Source organism: Hypanus sabinus, chromosome 4, assembly GCF_030144855.1.
Source record: "Hypanus sabinus isolate sHypSab1 chromosome 4, sHypSab1.hap1, whole genome shotgun sequence".
NCBI classification, from domain to species: domain Eukaryota; kingdom Metazoa; phylum Chordata; class Chondrichthyes; order Myliobatiformes; family Dasyatidae; genus Hypanus; species Hypanus sabinus.
Window position 1 is genome coordinate 74,659,666 of NC_082709.1, and position 18,352 is coordinate 74,678,017.

At 39.7% G+C, this 18,352-nt stretch overlaps 2 protein-coding genes across 6 annotated transcripts in view; one reads left to right on the forward strand and one right to left on the reverse strand.

Annotated features, from left to right (window-relative positions):
- rpe (ribulose-5-phosphate-3-epimerase) overlaps positions 1 to 1,566 on the forward strand; it is an 89,677-nt gene extending 88,111 nt beyond the window's left edge. The window contains exon 7 of the mRNA XM_059967434.1: positions 349 to 1,566. The gene's annotated coding sequence lies outside the window, so the exon portion shown is untranslated. The remainder of the gene's footprint in view (positions 1 to 348) is intronic.
- kansl1l (KAT8 regulatory NSL complex subunit 1-like) overlaps positions 1 to 18,352 on the reverse strand; it is a 99,741-nt gene that overhangs the window by 55,507 nt on the left and 25,882 nt on the right. For all 5 annotated transcript variants that reach the window (XM_059967428.1, XM_059967430.1, XM_059967426.1 and 2 more), the window contains exon 3: positions 123 to 264. In XM_059967428.1, the coding sequence (XP_059823411.1) occupies positions 123 to 264 (142 nt within the window). The remainder of the gene's footprint in view (positions 1 to 122; positions 265 to 18,352) is intronic.

The following is an 18,352-nucleotide window of genomic DNA, read 5'->3' on the forward strand; positions in this document are numbered from 1 at the left end:
GGCAGCATGCCAGTGAAGCAGAGTGAATAAAATCATGTTCTTAAATGGACTAGCATACATCACATCAGCTATTTTCTTCATATTTGTTGAATTAAAAACCATGCTTTTCACATGATCTGTACCTTGGTAGAGCGTATGTGCCTGTAGATTTCGTTCATGTGTCGTATTCTGTACTCCAGCTCTGATATCTGTGCTTGAAGCCATGTCCATCGACTTGCAATTTTGGCACGATCAACAGCCCATCCCCATTCTGCTCTGTGCTTGCTGTAAAACAAGACATTTTGAATCCTTTTATTTATCTGTAATTTATATTTTGCAACTCACTTCACAACATTGTATTTATTTCAGTTTAAAGCTCCCGATGACTGCATCAGTGAAGAAATCAATAAATTTACTGGATGGTGCACAAACAACTATCTGGATCTGAATCCTAGTAAAAGTAAAGGAAATGGTAACAACAGTACACTGTCTCAACCCTGGAAATAAGTGGTCGGTCAATAGAGCGTGTTGGAGACTAGAAGTACCTTGGCACAACTATAGATAACAAAATCACCTTTAAGACCAATGGTGGGTTGATAATCTCCGAGTGCCAAGAACAGCTATTTTTCCAGTTTCCCAGCCATCAATTCTCCAGACATTTATATAAATGTTTCAGTGAATCAATATTAACCTACAGCATCACGACATGGTTTGGAGAAATGAACACTATCAACCTCAACCCACTCAACAGAATTGTCAGAAAAAGTAGTAAAATCATTGGTCAGGAACAAGAAACATTCAGCAGCATCCATAAGAGACGGACAATAAAGAAAGCTCAACAAATAGCAGAGAGCATTACACATACATTATGTGTACTACATTCTCATGCCATCTGGATGCCACTACAGGTCCCTGCCCATCATTACCAGAAGAGCCTTCTTCCAGGTTTTGTGCCTTTCTCCATTCACCTCAACACTCAATTTTGAATATACAGTATGCATAGCACTTTTGACAGTAAAAACAGTTTTATTATCTGTATTTGTAGTTTAAATCACATGCATTCATTCTTAGTATTTATTATCTATTGTGAATGTTTAACTATACATAGCGTGGTATTGTGCAACTTAAGTTCAGTGATGTTGTCCTTAACACTGCACAAAGTTCCTCACATAAATACGTAAAATAAAGTGAACTGAATTGAATTAAACTATTATGTTTTATGTTGCAGTTGTATAAGTCACTGGTGAGGTTGTACTGGAGTACTGTTCCCTCTAAGTTGCGCGTGTGTGCAGCCATTATCACTGGCAAGTGACATGAAATTTATTAACTTAGCAGCAGCAGTTCAATGCAATACATAATCTAGCAGAGAAAACATAATAAATAATATAATAATAATAATAAACAAGTAAATCAATTATGTATATTGAATAGATTAAAAATCATGCAAAAAACAAATAATATATATTTAAAAAGTGAGTTAGTGTTCAAGGGTTCAATGTCCATTTAGGAATTGGATGGCAGAGGGGAAGAAGCTGTTCCTGAATCGCTGAGTGTGTGCCTTCAGGCTTCTGTCCTTCCTACCTGATGATAACAGTGAGAAAAGGGCATGCCCTGGGTGCTAGAGGTCCTTAATAATGGACACTGTCTTTCTAAGACTGCTCCCTGAAGGTATCCTGGGTACTTTGTAGACTAGTACCCAAAATGGAGCTGACTAGATTTATAACCTTCTGCAGCTTCTTTCGGTCCTGTGCAGTAATCCCTCCATACCAGACTGTGATACAGCCTGTCAGAATGCTCTCCACTGTATAACTATAGAAGTTTTTTCAAAACTCAAGTATGGCGCTGTCTTGCCTTCTTTATAACTACATTGATATGCTGGGACCAGGTTAGATCAGTCAGAGAGTTTGACATCTAGGGACTTAAAGCTGCTCACTCTCCCCACATCTTTGACCCCTTTGAAACTCACAACTTAACAATATGCTTTCATTCCTAATTGTGACTGTGTTTGACTGGTCTCTCACTCGATGCTGAAAGTGGTCTTGGGCAAGGTTTAGTCAATGCGGTTTGTGGACTGGACTCCAGTTCTAGTTTCTGGTCACACCTTTTTTTATATTGGCTCTGCAGCCTGTAGTCAACAAACAACACAGTGCTAAATTGAACTGAACTACTCTGACCATTCCAACATTGTTTCAGTGATGATGTCTAATGTTTTATTTTCTGTTTTTCACTTGTTTTTTGCCGTTTTCATGATTTGTTCTTTTTTTTGTGTGTTGGGTGTTTGATGCTTTTTTTGAACAGGTCCTGTGGGATTTCTGATTCATAACTGTCTGCGGGAAAATGAATCTTTGGGGTTGTATACTGCATACATAATTTGATAATAAATATACTACGAATCTTATTTTTATGTCATCAGCAAATCTGGCCACAATACATCCACTCACTTCAACTAGGTCCTTTGTATGGCTGGCAAGCAACTGAGATCCCAACACAGATCCAACAGTCAAATATTGATGGTTTCATTAGCCAATTGTCCAGGCATGATTACAGCTGTACAAAATGGTCCATTTTGGTCACCTTGTTCTTGGAAAGATAACATTAAACAGGAAGCAATGTAGAGAAGACTAACGAGGATGCTAGCAGGATTCGAGGGACTGCTACAATGAGAGGTTGGGCAAGCTAAACGTTTATTCATTGATATGTAGAGGATGAGCTATAGATCCATCAAACACCTTATATAGAGGTGTTTAAAATCATGAATGTCATAGATAGGGTGAACATACTTTTCTTTTCCAGTGAAGGGGAATTAAAAGATAGAGAGCATAGGGCGAAGATGAGACATGAACAAACTAATAGGGACCTAGGAGACAACCTCTTCATGCAGAAGGTGGTGCATACGTGGAATGAGCTGCCAGAGGAAGCAGTTGAAGCAGATACAACAGTAACATTTAAAAGACATTTGGATATTAAGAACACAAATAGGAAGGGTTTAGAGGGATATGGGCCAAATGCAAGCAGGTGGGACTGGTTTGGTGGGCACCATAATTGGCATTGACAAGTTTGTTCAAGAGTCTGTTTCTGTGCTGTATTACTCTCAGACTTTATTATGCTACCTGCTCCAACACTTCTTCATATGCAATTTTCTCTGGTGTGGACAGTTACAGAAAGGGTTGTGAAACTCCAAGCACACATCAACCAGTTCCTTTATTCACATTGTCAGTTGTCCAACACCATTTCCCTCTCCCTAAAGCCTTGTTGCCCAAAAGTCTCCTCCAATTTTCTATAGGTCTTGTTACTACTTTCTCAGCACATCGGTACCATGCTCAGCAGTACCCCTGAAGTTCTCATTCATTTTGGTGCCCTTGGTTCTCTAGTCACACGTTGCACTTTAAAAACCAGACACTTGTTTTGATTCTAGGTTGCATGCTGTTTTGCCACAAATTGTATTCTTTTTCATAAAAATTGTGTACAATCTATTTTTAATTTATGTTATCCTGTGAATGTTGCTTATATGACATTCTATGCCTGTGATGCTGCTGAAAGTTAAGTTTTTCACTGCGCTTGTGCACATCGCATGTGTATTTGTGTACTGTGTATGACAAACACAGTTTTGACCTCTGCCCTCCACACACCCAGCAGCTCCTGTGTATTTAAACGTTCCACTCCTCACAACCATTTCCATGCACTGTAGGTACAATGGTCTCTCTCGATTGCTTTTGGAGATAATGAAAACTGGTGTTTTTTGGCTGAGCATATGACCCAGCCTGAGATTTCTTTTCAGTTTGTGCTTTTTACCATAGAGTAATCTCCATTCAGGGAGAACTACACAGCCAAACAAAGAGAAGGGCAGGCACCAATGACATCCCAGAGCCCAATCAACATTAGACGCTGCTGTTGCCATGCCCAGAAATGCTTTTTTCTTGGGGTTCTTACACATTCCTAGCAGAGTAGCTTGCAGCAGAAGGGAGAGTAGTATATCACAACAAGTTCCTAGCCAGCAGTTCTGTTGGCAATGCTTTTCTAAATATGTTAGAATGACTCTGTTTAGCACAGATTCCACTTACATTTTTGTCTCTGGAAATACACGCTGAGTTAAGTGACAAGATAGGGTAGTTGGCCTATGCTTCTTCCAACTTCCTATTTTCTAGAATGGGGTAATTTGAGACATTACAAGCCTAACCCCTCCAGAATGCAGGAAATTTTGCAAGATCACAATCAGTGTATTCATTATCCCTGCAATTTCCCTAGACATAGGCCATCCAGCTCATAAACAGGCCTTTCAGCCCAAATGATTCATGTCGATCAAGATGCCCATCTTGCCTGCAAATCCATCTGAACCTTTCCTATCCATGTATCTGTCCAAGTGCCTTTATATACCGTTAATGTACACACCTTCATCACTTCCTCTGACTACTTATTTCACATGCAGACCATCCTCTGAATGAAAAACTTGCCTTCAGGTTCCTATCAAATCTTTCAACTATCACTTTAAACATGTCTAGTTCTTGATATCACAACTGGGGTGGGGGAGACTGTGTACATTTTATACACTTCAGTAAGATCAAGCCTCATTCTTCTAAACTAAAAAAAAGTCCCAATCCACTTAGCTTCTCTCTTTATAATCCTATGCCTCAAGTCCTGGCAACCTGACAACATTCTTGGAAATCTCTGTAATCTTTCCTGTAGATTGCGACCAAAGGCTGAGGAAAAAAAAAGTTCAACATCCTATACAACTGCTACATAACATCCCAATTTCTATATTCATGTACTCAGTGATAAAGGATGGTGTGCCTAAAGTCTTCTCACCAACCTGTCTACCTGTGATGCCACTTTAATGTAGCCATCTATTTGTACTCCTAGATCCTTCTATTCTATAAGGTCCTACCATTCACTGTGAGAGTTCTCCTCCAATTCGTCTTCCCACAATGCAAGACCTTGCACTTATCTGAATTAAGTTCTGTTTGTTACTAGTTGGCCCACTTACTCAGCTGATTAATATTCCACTGTTAACTTTGATAATCATGTTCACCGTCTCTGACACTGCCCGATTTAGTGTCTCTGCAAAATTGCAAATCATGTCTTGTACATCCTCTTCTAAATTACTGATACACATGACCAAGCACTGAGTGCTGTGAAATATCCCTAGTCACAGCTCTCCAGTATGAAAAACAGCCTTCCACCATGACCTACCGTTTCCTACCTATTGTGGATCCAATTAGCTATCTCTCACTGGATCCTATGTAATCTAACTTTCCATAGAATCCTACTTGATGGAATCTTATCAAAGTTTTTACAGAAGATAATATAAACCACATTTACCACTCTACCCTCATCGCTTTCTTGGTGACATCAAAAAATAACACTCAAATTCATGAGCCATGATCTCCCATGCAAATGTACTTTCAAGTGCATGTATACCGAATCCCTCAGAAACATCAATAGTAACTAACTACCAAAGAAGTTAGCAACACACACAAAATGCTGGTGGAATGCAGCAGGCCAGGCAACGTCTATAGGGAGAAGCACTGTCGACGTTTCTGGCCGAGACCCTTTGTCAGTCCTGACGAAGAGTCTCAGCCCGAAACGTCAACAGTGCTTCTCCCTATAGATGCTGCCTGGCCTGCTGCATTCCACCAGCATTTTGTGTGCATTGCTTGAATTTCCAGCATCTGCAGATTTCCTTGTGTTTACCAAAGAAGTTAGGCTTACTGAGCTTCGATTTCAAGTTTTTGTTTTCAGTCCCCCTTAAATAAGACACAATATTAGCCATTATCAAGACTTCCATTGCTGGTAATGATGATGCATAAAATTCCCATGGCAACACCTTCCAGACTCACTCCCACTATCGCCTAGAAGGGCAAGAACTGCAGATTTCTGGGAACACCATCATTTGGAAATACCCCTCCAAGTCACTCACCATCCTTACTTGGAAAAATACCACCATTTCTTCACCGTCGCTGGATCAAAATCATGGAATTCCCTCCCTAACAGCACTGTGGGTGTACCTACACCTCAGGGATGCAGCAGTTCAAGAAGACAGCTCACCACCTTCTCAAGGGCAACTACGGATAGGCAGTAAATGTTGGCTTAGCTGGCAACACCCATATCCCGTAAATGAATAAATAAATAAACAAACAAAGACCTCAGCTAGCACTCCCATAATTTCTCTAGCTTCCAATAGTATTCTTGGATGTACCTGGTTAGGTCCTGTTGATTTATTTACCTTCATAGATTTTAAAACATCCACATTACAGCAGAGAAAGTCCTGAACTACCACACAAATCATCCCCATTAACTATCTCAAGTTCCAAAGTTGCCAAGTAATTCTCCAGGGTAGAAACAGAGTAGTATTTATTAAGGACCTCTGGGACTCCACATACAGATGTCCACTTTGGTCTTTGGGGGGCACTGATCTCTCCCTTGTTTCTCTTTTTTTCATAAAATATTTATGAAACCTCTTTCGATTCTCCTTAACCTTCTCTGCCAAAGATACCTTATGCCCCTTGTTTGCCTTTCATATTTCCTTAAGTATATTCCTGCACCCTTCAGGGATTCACCTAATCCAGCTGCCTGCTTCATTTCTTTTTCCTGATTAGTAAGTAGCTCAATATCTTTTGTCATCCAGTGTTCCAGCTTAGTGCTCCATTCGAACAGGAACATACAGACCTTGAACTCTCATCACCCCACTTTTAAAAGCCTTCCACTTGCCAGACACCCCTGTTCCTGTAAACAAAATACTCCAATCACACAAAATGCTGGAGGAACTCAGCAGGTCAGACAACATCTATGAAACATCAACTATTTACTCTTTTCCATACATGCAGTCTGGCCTACTGAGTCCCTCTAGCATTTTGTGTATTACTTTGAATTCCAGCATTTGCAGATTTTCTCATTTCTGACATTCCAATCACGTCTTGCAAGTCCTTGCCCAATACTGCCAAAATCTGCCTAGCCACAATTTGGAACTTCAGACTATGGACTAGTTCTGTTCCTTTCCATGACTAATTTAGAACTAATAAAATTATGCCATTGGTCCCAAAGTGCTCCCCCACTACCATCTTAGTCACTTATCCTGCCCAATCTTCCCAAGTCAAACTTTAGCCCCATTAAGTTGCCTAGCACCTTTCCTCTTGTCCCTCCTTTTCAACCCTTGATTTTCTACTGCTATTGGGAGGCACTGCTATCCATTGAGATTGCTACCGTAGCATTTTAGGTACTCTTTTCATATACTGATATTTCTCATATTTCCTTACAGCACAAGAGGCAATTCAGTCTACTAAGTCTTTGCTCTCAGAACTATACCATCCCTCCACTAATATACCTCAATTCCACTCTCTCTCACATGCCCATCAGCTCCCCCCCATTTGCCCATTGCTTACCTGTACCAGTAATGTGGGTGGCCAATAGGTGAATGGAGAGACATGCAGCAAATAACTCAATTACCAATAACATAAAATGCTGCAGGAATTCAGCTACAGAACATCCTAATGAAGGGTCTCAGCCAAAAATGTGAGCCCCATTCCCCTCCACACATACTGCCTGAGCTGCTGAGTTCCTCAGTTCCTCCATCATTTTGGATGTGTGTTACTCAGCATTTCCAGCATCTGCAGAATCTCTTGTGCTTACTTCCCAAACACATTTCCAGGATACAAGAGGAAACGAGAGATCTGGTAGAAACCCATATGGTCATAACGAGCAAGTTCAAGCTTCACACAGACAGCACCCATGGTCAGGATTAGGTGGGTCACTGGAACTCTAAGGCAGCAGCACAAACCACTGCATCGTTAAGCAGAAGCTACTAATGCCGGTCTTCATTTTTGCTCAATAATTTAAATTTCTGTTTCCCCTTCTTTTGGACATTAATTTATTAGGTTCTAAAATTTACCAGCTTCTGGGCTATTATAATCTTAGCAACATTATGTCTTTACTTTGAATTTGATACCATCCTTGACTTCCTTAATTAGACTCAATGGATCATCTCCTCATGATCTTTATTTTAAAATGCAACGCGTCTTTGCTAAGAATTATGATAACTAGTCTGCCACTAGTTATTCACCATCTGGCTTTTAATCTGCATTCCACTTTAAGCGAACTCTCCCTTCATATTGCAATTGCATTCATTTGAATTGCCTTCAGTTCATTATCAACATCCCAAGAATTGGCTGGATGAGGGATTAGTTGTTACTTGTCAGAAACAAGAGGCTACAAGAACAGATCAGTAACTGGGGAATCCCAGATCAAATGATTCACCTCTTGATGCTCCAAAGTGCTTCCAGCATCTACAGGTCATAAACATGATATTATACTTACCATACTGGCTAGGATAAGTGGACATCAAACAATGGCATGCTATGTATTTTAAAGGGTTAATCTTTATGCTTGTCAAATGTCTCACCACTACTGTGGCCTGCAATGTAAAGGAACTGGTTGGCTGCAGGAGCTTCGACTACTACTATGAGAATACACCACCAGAATGCAATAATATGGGAATAGCCATGGAAACATGGTGATCGCAGGGGTGGGACTTGTGAAGAGTGATGACAATTCTAATCCAGTGGCTTGAAATGGTGCTATGTATTGGTCTAGTTGCTGCTGCATTTCATATTGGTGCAAAGGGTATAAAAATAGAGCATTTGCAGGGCTTAGGATAGTTTCTAAGGGCTTCATTGATGGGCTAGTCGTGAACAGCCCCGCAGATCAGCAGAATGGGAGGAGTGCTGCAGTGGGAGGGGTCCATACACAACTAGTTTTAATGCTTGCTCTGTTCTATTCTAATAAACGTAGTTTTGTAGTTATAAGTAGATAACTGGTATTGGGGTCTTTCTGTCTCGTCAAGTTGGATCTGCAAACCTATTGTTTGAACAAAACACAATATTACAGCTCGGGACTTCGGAGTTTGAGCTCAATTCCAAATTTAGTTTTAAATATAAAAGGTCAAGGCAAGGGGATTTAGACAGGACATGAAGCAATTTTGGATAAAAGCAAGGCTACCTTTTGTGTGATGTAAAGAGGAAAAAGCATGAATGACTGCAGTATAGGAATGGAGGTTCCATAGGAATGTAAAGGTGAAATATAAAGATGGACCTGGACAATATGAAAGATAAGGGTGTCAACCAGAGGCACAATGTAATCGAGAAACCTGGAAATGGCAGGAGGATTGATGGAGGTCTGACCTGAAGAGATTGGGACAGAAGTGGTGGAAGACAATGGTGTAACACTGACTGGAATGAATAAGAGAAACCACTTATTTCCTGTGCTCTCAATGAAAAAAAAAATTCAGTTATTGGGTACAGTCACATTTTAATTTTTAAAAGCATTTAAATATCAACAAATTTAAATCCAAGCTCTTATTTTCTTCACATTACAAAATGAGGTCAAAGTGTTAAAATAATCATCTGAGTCCTTTTCCAACTTTGAAAAATGATTTTCAACATACTATGTACTAGGTTTCCATACTCAGGCATTCCAGAATTTTCCAGCACCACATGGTTTCTATTTATAATAATAACAACTTTATTTATAGAACACTTTTAATACAGATGGTGTAGTTCAAAGTGCTTTACAATAGGATAAAAGTATAAATATAAAAATAAAATGAAACATGAAAATAAAAGACAATAAGATGATAGTTAAAAGCAAGGTTAAACAAATAGGTTTTGAGCTGGTGTCAACTCAGTCTGCATCCTTACAGGCCTAACTGCTAGAGCAGCATTATAAGATAAAAATGATTCTGTGATATACTCTTTCCCCAGACCACGAAGACCTTTTAAAACAACTTTTAAATCAATTCTAACACACACAATCAATGCAGAGTAGGCAGTATGGGAGTAATATGCTCCTTCATTCTGGTTTTGGCTAAAAGTCTAGCAGCAGCATGAAAGAGCTGATATTCGTCAATAGATTGCTTTGGAAGGGCAATAAAAAGTACACTACAGTAATCTAGTCCATTCGTTATAACATGAAATACTTGTGCAGCATCATTACGTGACAGAAACAAACATACGTTTGCAATATTTCTTATTGTAGAAATGATGCTCTGGTTAGTTTCTTTATGTGGGATTTAAAATTCAAATCTGAATCAAGGATAACACCCAGGCTAGTTACTTCTGATTTTACAAGGAGAGCCAAGTTCCCAAGTTTATCAAGAAGTTTCTCTCTTTTGGCTTTAGGACCAACCAAAATTATTTCAGTTTTATCTTCATTTAGCTTCAAGAAATTATTGTTCATCCACTTGTTTATTCCAGCCATAGCAGAAGTCAGAGAAAATAGGGTGTTACCATCCAGATATGCAATTGTGTGTCATCTGCTACTGTAATAGGCCTCCGTTAGTCTCGATAGACCATGGATTTGCGCCTTGGGAAGTTTTCAGGGCGCAAGCCTGGGCAAGTTTTTTTTTATGGAAGACCGGCAGTTGCCCAAGCTGCAAGTCTCCCCTCTCCATGCCACCAATATTGTTCAAAGGAAGGGCATTAGGACCCATACAGCTTGGCACCAGTGTTGAAGCAGAGTAATGTGTTCCTCAAGGACACACATGCAGCCTCAGCCAAGGCTTGAACTAGCGACTTTTAGATTTTAAAAGTCTTAACATGCCAATGAATATAAATTAGCATAAACCTTCCTTAAAGATGTCACTAAGCAACCAAAGATGGCAGTGCTCCAGATGAAGTGGCCACTCTGGCTCCAATTAATGGTGTAATTTCTTGTCCTTTATTTCTTTCTCATGATCACATGACACTGCTGGATATTAAGAACTCCCAACTATTGCAAGTCTACCTCACTAATAAGTTGCTCGATAGCAAATAAGCTTTGCAACATGGGACTACTGCACTGTGTTGTGGCCTGCTACAGCCACACAAGGAGACACCATCAGAAGCAGTGTGCAAGGATGAAAGAAGGTGACGAAAGAACGCAGGTATTCGTGCAAGAATAAGGACGAAACCCTTCAGGCCAGCTCTCCTGTTGATTCTGATTTGAAATGTTCGATCGCTAGAAAATAAACTAGATTACCTGCGCCTAAGACTGTATCAGCATGATATGAAGAACAGCTGCACACTCATTCTGACAGAAACATGGCTCCAGGATATCATCCTTGAAGCGGACACAGTGAGAAGGCTTCATTTCTTTTCAGGTCAACAGAATTCCTGCAATCTCTGGCAAGGTCCACAGTGGAGTTGTATGTATCTACAAACCCATTTCCAGAAAAGTTGGGATATTTTCCAAAATGCAATAAAGACAAAAATCTGTGATACGTTAATTCACGTGAACCTATATTTAACTGACAAAAGTACAAAGAGAAGATTTTCAATAGTTTTACTGACCAACTTAATTGTATTTTGTAAATATACACAAACTTAGAATTTGATGGCTGCAATACACTCAACAAAAGTTGGGACAGAGTTAAAATAAGATTGAAAAGTGCACAGAATATTCAAGTACCACCGGTTTGGAAGACTCCACATTAAGCAGGCTAATTGGTAGCAGGAGAGGTATCATGACGAGGAATAAAAGTAGCGTCCATCAAAGGCTCAGTCTTTGCAAGCAAGGATGGGTCGTGGCTCACCCCTTTGTGCCAAAATTTGTGAGAGAATTGTTTGTCAGTTCAAAAGGAACTTTTTCCAACGCAAGATTGCAGAGAATTTAGGTCTTTCAACACCTACGGTACATAATATTGTGAAAAGATTCAGAGAATTCAGAGACATCTGAAGGGCAAGGTCGGAAACCACTGTTGAATGCACGTGATCTTCGAGCCCTCGGGTGGCACTGCCTAAGAAACCATCATGCTACTGTGACAATTATAGCCACCTGGGCTCGGGAGTACTTCAGAAAACAATTGTCACTTAACACAGTTCGTCGCTGTATCCAGAAATGCAACTTGAAATTGTATTACGCAAGGAGGAAGCCATACATCGACTCTATGCAGAAATGCCGGCAAGTTCTCTGGGCCAAGCTCATTTCAGATGGACCGAAAGACTGTGGAACCATGTGCTGTGGTCAGATGAATCCACATTTCAGCTAGTTTTCGGAAAAAACGGGCGTCGAGTTCTCGGTGCCAAAGATGAAAACGATCATCCTGATTGTTATCAGCAAAAGGTGCACAAGTCAGCATCTGTGATGGTATAGGGGTGCATCAGTGCCCACAGCATGGGTGAGTTGCATGTATGTGAAGATACCATTGACTCTGAGGCATATATTAGGATTTTAGAGAGACATGTGTTGCCATCAAGGCAACATCTCTTCCCGGGATGTCCATGCTTATTTCAGCAGGACAATGCCAGACCACATTTTGCATGGGCTACAACAGCGTGTGCTTGACTGGCCTGCTGCCAGTCCAGATCTATCTCCTATTGAAAATGTATGGCGCATCATGAAGAGGAGAATCAGACAACGGAGACCACGGACTGTTGAGGAGCTAAAGTCTTATATCAAGCAAGAATGGACAAAATTTCTTTGGTGAACTACATATACCTGCTCCTGTGGCTCCTCCCACGGACTCCGGTATAAAGGCGATTGGAGACTGAGCCCGGCCTCAGTCTCCAGGATGTAGTGTGGTGGTCAATTGCTGCTTGTTCTTTCTTCCAGCCAATAAAAGCCTATATCTCGCCTCACGTCTCAGAGAGTTATTGATGGTGCATCAATTTCCAATTGCAAATCTATTACAATTAGTATCCTCAGTTCCAAAATAATTAAAAAGTGTTATTAAAAGGAAAGGTGATGTAACACAATGGTAAACATGCCTCTGTCCCAACTTTTGTTGAGTGTGTTGTAGCCGTCAAATTCTAAATTTATGTATATTTACAAAATACAATTAAGTTGGTCAGTAAAACTATTGAAAATCTTTTCTTTGTACCTTTGTCAGTTAAATAAGGGTTCACATGAATTAACATATCACAGAATTTTATTTTTATTGCATTTTGGAAAACATCTCAACTTTTCTGGAAATGGCGTTTGTATGTTAATAAGAACCAGTGTATGAATGCTTCGTTTAGTGACGATCTACTGTTCGCCAATGGTGAAGTGCAGGTCCTTCTATTTACTGAGGGAGCTCACTTCCATTGGTGATTGTGGCTGTATACATCCCACCCGGATTTTACCATTGCTGATGACATCAATCATGCTAACTTAAAATCAGTCCTGCCAAAATTCTCTCAGCATGTTGACCTTGCCTTCAGAGGTGAAAACACATTAGACCTGGTTTATACCAACATCCTGGTGCATACAAAGCTGCTCACATCAGATTCTCTGACTACTAATCTGTTATGCTAATTCCTGCATACCAACCACTGATTAAACATGTCAAACAAGTTCAAAGGGAGATAGAGCCCTGGCTAGTAGGTGCATCCTCAACATTACAGGATTATTTTGAAGACATGGTCGTAGGGAGGTGCTTGAAAACTATATGTAATTCAAAGGAAGCATTGTAGATATATTATAACTATAAAATTGCCCTGCTACCTTTGATTGTTAGCATATAAAAATGTCATGTAACATTAGGTCAACCAATCCTCTTCTTCAAAGAGTAACTCAATATGATGTCTATTGTTCATTTTTGCTGAATAAAACATTCCTGTATCCACAAGCTCTCCGGTGATTTTGTTCATGCAATAGCAGAATGGTGCGAACACAACAATTTCAGTCTCAACATTGATAAGACCAAAGAGATGATTGTGGACTTTAGGAAGGTGCAGGATGTCCATCCCTCAGTACACGTATGGATCCTCTATGGAAAGAGTTAGGAACACCTAGTTTCTGAGAGTGCACATAATCATTGAACTCACATGGTCCCTCAACACCACTCTTTGGTCCAGACAGCACATCTCCACTTCCTGAGGAGATTGAGGCAAGTGAGACCCCCCCGCAACCACTTTAACTAATTTTTACAAGAGCACCATTGAGTGTCCTGACCAACTGCATCACTTGTCTGATATAGGGATTGAAAGGCACCTGACCGCAAGTCCCTGTAAAGGATTGCGAGAACTGCTGAGAAAAAATAATCAGGGTCTCTCTTTTTGTTCATTAGAGTTATTTATTAGGAGTGCTGCATATGCATTGTCAATGATCCTTCCCAACAGTCCAACAATCTCTTTGACCCAACCCCCCACCGTAATGCACTTTAAGTCTACAAGCACCTCCTACCTCATAATCTGTATATGTTTCAAGACCTCCCTACTTATTACCCTTGTTTTAAAAAAAACAGATGGTATTCTCTTTGCAGAAATTAGCACAAAAATCTTGGCCATTTCCTCCGGCTCCACCCTAATGGCCTTTAAGAGAACCTAGTCCCTCCCTAGTTACCCTTTTACTAACTCTGGATTCTTGATGTGACCCTTTAAAAGTCTCCTACTTGCCAACTATTCAAGTGGCTTTAAATAGAGTCGCCCAGTCGATCCCAGTGAGATCCTGCCTAATGTCCTCAAAGTTGGCCCTGCTCCTGTTCCGGAGATAGAACCCACAGAAAACGTCATGCCCACAAAGAGTCCCCAGGCTTGCTCTTAGATCCTGTGCAGATCAGCTGGTGGGAGTATTTGCAACCTTACTCATCCTGTACTCTGTGAACTTGGAGATGGGAGTTACAGTAGCATCTGACCACACAGTCATGAGTGTACAGGTGCCCCCCCCCTTACAAAGGTAGAGCATTCCTTTCTTAAGCCGAAATGGCATAAAGTGAAGATCCATTAATTTATATGGGAAAAATTTTCATTAAAGCGAAGATCCTCTTTGTAATGCGAAAACAGGTCACTAATGTAGGTCTTTTGTAAAAGCGAAGCGACGTAAAGTGAACATTCGTAAAGCGGGGAACACCTGTACTGGGAATAAAGTAAGAGGCAAAGATCACATCCTTGCAGGGCATCAGTTCTGAGGAGAATTGTGGCAGGAATACTGTTGCCAAATCCTTCGTTGACTCCCAGGTCTGTATTTAGTCAACAGTTTGTCTGGAATTCTGGTATTAAAGGTGGAGCTGTGTTCAATAAATAGGAATCAGATCTCAGTTTCTTTGTCATCTAGATGCTAGAGATAAGCCTAAAGCCCAGAGTGGAACTTTTTTTGGTGGTAGGTGAAGTGCAGTGGGTTGAGGTTGGCTGGGAGGATGGAGCTGATGTCTGCCATGACCATCCTCTTGAAGCACTTCACAATGATGGACATCAGAGTCTTTGGGTAGAAGTCATTAAAACATGTTATCTACTAAGATAACAGCCTTCTTCAAGCAGATGGGAACCTATGATTGGAGTAGGGAAAATTTGAAAATGTTTGCAAATATTCTCACCAGCTGATCTAAGAATTTAAGGAAACAGCCGTGGACTCCTTATGGACCAGGCACTTTCTTTGGAATCATTATTCAGAAAGCTGATCTTACATCTGCATCTGTGACAGTAGTTTCAATTGCATCAGGCAAGTGGAATGATTTCATTATTCTCCTGTTCAGAATATAAAGTACCTGCACTGTCAGCCATGCTGCCTAACTTTTGTTTTGTAATCCCTTTGTAGCATGCCACTAGTAACAGCTGGTCTGGACTCAATTTTATAGTATTGCCTCTTGGCATCCTGCTACCTTTTCGAAGCATGTACCTCAATTTCTTGTGCAAGTTACACATCACAGACCTAGACTTCAGTAGGAAGCAGATCTCTAGACTGGTTTTCGGTTGGAGAACACCCAGATTGACTTTGATACACAGTCCTCTACATACTTGTTGAAGAAGTCTATTACAGTGGTGACATATTCATTTAGATTGGTCACCAACCTAAATGAATAGGAATCAACCTAGCTACTCAAAACAGTCACGTATAAGGTCATCTATTTCCTCAGACTAGCACTGAGCAATTTCTCGACTGGGTCCTTGCATTTCAATTTGTTTGTACACGGGTAGAAGAAGCACAGCTTGATGGTCTGATTTATCAAAATTTGGGTAGGGAATGGATTAATGGAAGTCTCCTATGGTTATGTGGAAACAGTCAAAGATATTTGGACTCCTGGTGGGACAGGAGATATATGTACAGTGGATTCCAGTTAATTGGGACACATTGGGACCAGTATATTTTGGCCAAATTAAGCAACTGTCCCAATTAGCTGATGTTTCATGGGAATGGTCAAAAAAGGTGTAAAAATGACAAACTATGGTTTAACTGAGTAACAAATTATATATTTAAATGAAACGTAGAACAAATTAGAACACTACCAATACTGCGTGTGAATGTTTGTCACAAAACCTGTGCAGGTTTTTTTTTGAAACCGTGCTGTTGCACTGGGGCAGTTCTACTCTCTCAACCTTAGATGTAAGGATCCAGTACATGACCATGACTACTACTTAGTCTCGTAATGCCCTTTGCTCTTCATGTAGCATTGCAGAATCGCCATCCTGGCCATTTGATCTCACTGTACATCTCATATATCTAGACTGCCAGAGCTAACTCTGCATGCTAGGATCTCACCAGGGTATGAGACTCACAAGTTACTCTCACCTGGTTTAGCTCATCCGTTGAAGTGGTGTACTGGGATGTGGCCACTGTCACACACAAACAGCTACTTGGAGCCACAGGTGAGAGCTGAGTGCCCAGTGGGTACCAAAGGTAACATTTAAGATGATTGACAATACCTTAAAAATCTTTGTAGGTCCTAATTTGTTGAAGTAGAGAAATTACTTCATGTTCACTCTTGGCTGTTTATGGCATTTCTGAGTCCGAATGCTTGAAACCACGATGAGCAAAAGAGTTCCGAATTGTCTAACTGCTTATTTGTTGCCAACTATCAGTGATAAAAATCACTGCTTTTTGAATACACATACAACTGACACCATTTAAGCGTGGTGTAGTGCCACAGACGTGCATGCAACTGACACTAGTTAAAACTGTTCGGCAATAGTCCTGTCGCAATAAAGCCAAAGTGTCCCAACTAAGTGGCTGCCCAGATTAATCAATGGACCAATTAACCAGGATCCACTGTATTGTGGTAGCAGGCTTCTGAAGTTGGCCTGGTTGAAGCCATCAACTACGATTACAGAGTGTCATGTTTCAAGGTTGTTTTCAATAGAGGATAGTTCATTGAGTGCAGGGTTCACATTTGCCTGGGTAGAACATAGACTTGTCAGGATAGTGCAAGTGAATTCCCATGGCTAGTAGTAGGGGCAGCACCTCGTCATTAAATATTGTTTGTCAGATGAGCAGAGACTTGTAAAAATAGTTTTAATTTAAAATTTTTCATTTCACCTTTACAAAGGTATAGTTGTGCAAATGACAATAAAAGATTGACTTTGACTTTAAAAGATGCTATAGCTGCTTGGCACAACTATCAAGAGTCAAATGTAGGATGTTAATTGAGTTAATTTTCTATGACTGTTGTATGATTAGCACATAAAAGTCCAGAACACAAAAAATTCCACCTTTTATATGTATAATAGTTAAAGAAAATATCATGGTCTGTTCAGAAAAAAATGCAAACCCAAAAATTCAAGTAATTTGATCACACAAATACTCTACCATAAAAATGAGTGAACCATATAAAACTGTACATTAAACAAAGAATATAGGGTACATTTATTGCTAGGAATGGAAAACATTTACTAAATTAATTTTACAAAATAAATTTCATATTGGAGATGGTTAAAGTAAAATTTCTTTGTTAAATGGTGCATAGGAGTTGGCATATTATTACTTTTACAAGACACAAATAACTTTTTGTTGATGACACAGATGGTGTTGGTCCTTGACTATTCTCACGGATAAGGAGTACGTACATATTATAGATAACAGTAGAGAAAAAGCATTTACTGTAAACACATGGACTCATTTATTCTTTTGTTCCAACCATTTACAACACTAGTTTATGCCATGTATAGCTGTGCTTGAACTGTGCAATGTTGGATAATATTTAAAATCCATTGCATAGAAGTGTTACATATAAAAAACAAAATATGAGCTAGGATGCAGCATTGTTTATTAAATACAACCGTGCACTTGTTGCAAACTGAATTATTGAAGAAAGGCGTAGTATAAATGTAGATGTTTGACAGAGAAATATCAACGTCATTAAAGTATTGAATAAGAAAACTCAATCTGTTTATGCTTTATTTTCCAAATAGTTACTTTGTGTAATGAATTGGAAATAGTGTTTATTTATGATAGGTTATAACCAGATATTAGTATTGGAAAGTCATTGAAGAGGAAATCCTTATTTTAAAAAAGCTATACCGATGGCATTGGGTGTTCCACAATGCCCACTTGCACATGATTTAGTGACCACTAATAATTGCAGAAGTTTAGCTACACTACTCTAGTAAAAAAAAACATTTCAGAAATTGAGTACATGTTGTATAAAGAATGTCATCCTGACATTAAATCTTAATTTTACTTCACTGCATTTACGTTTGGTTATCCTATTTAGTTT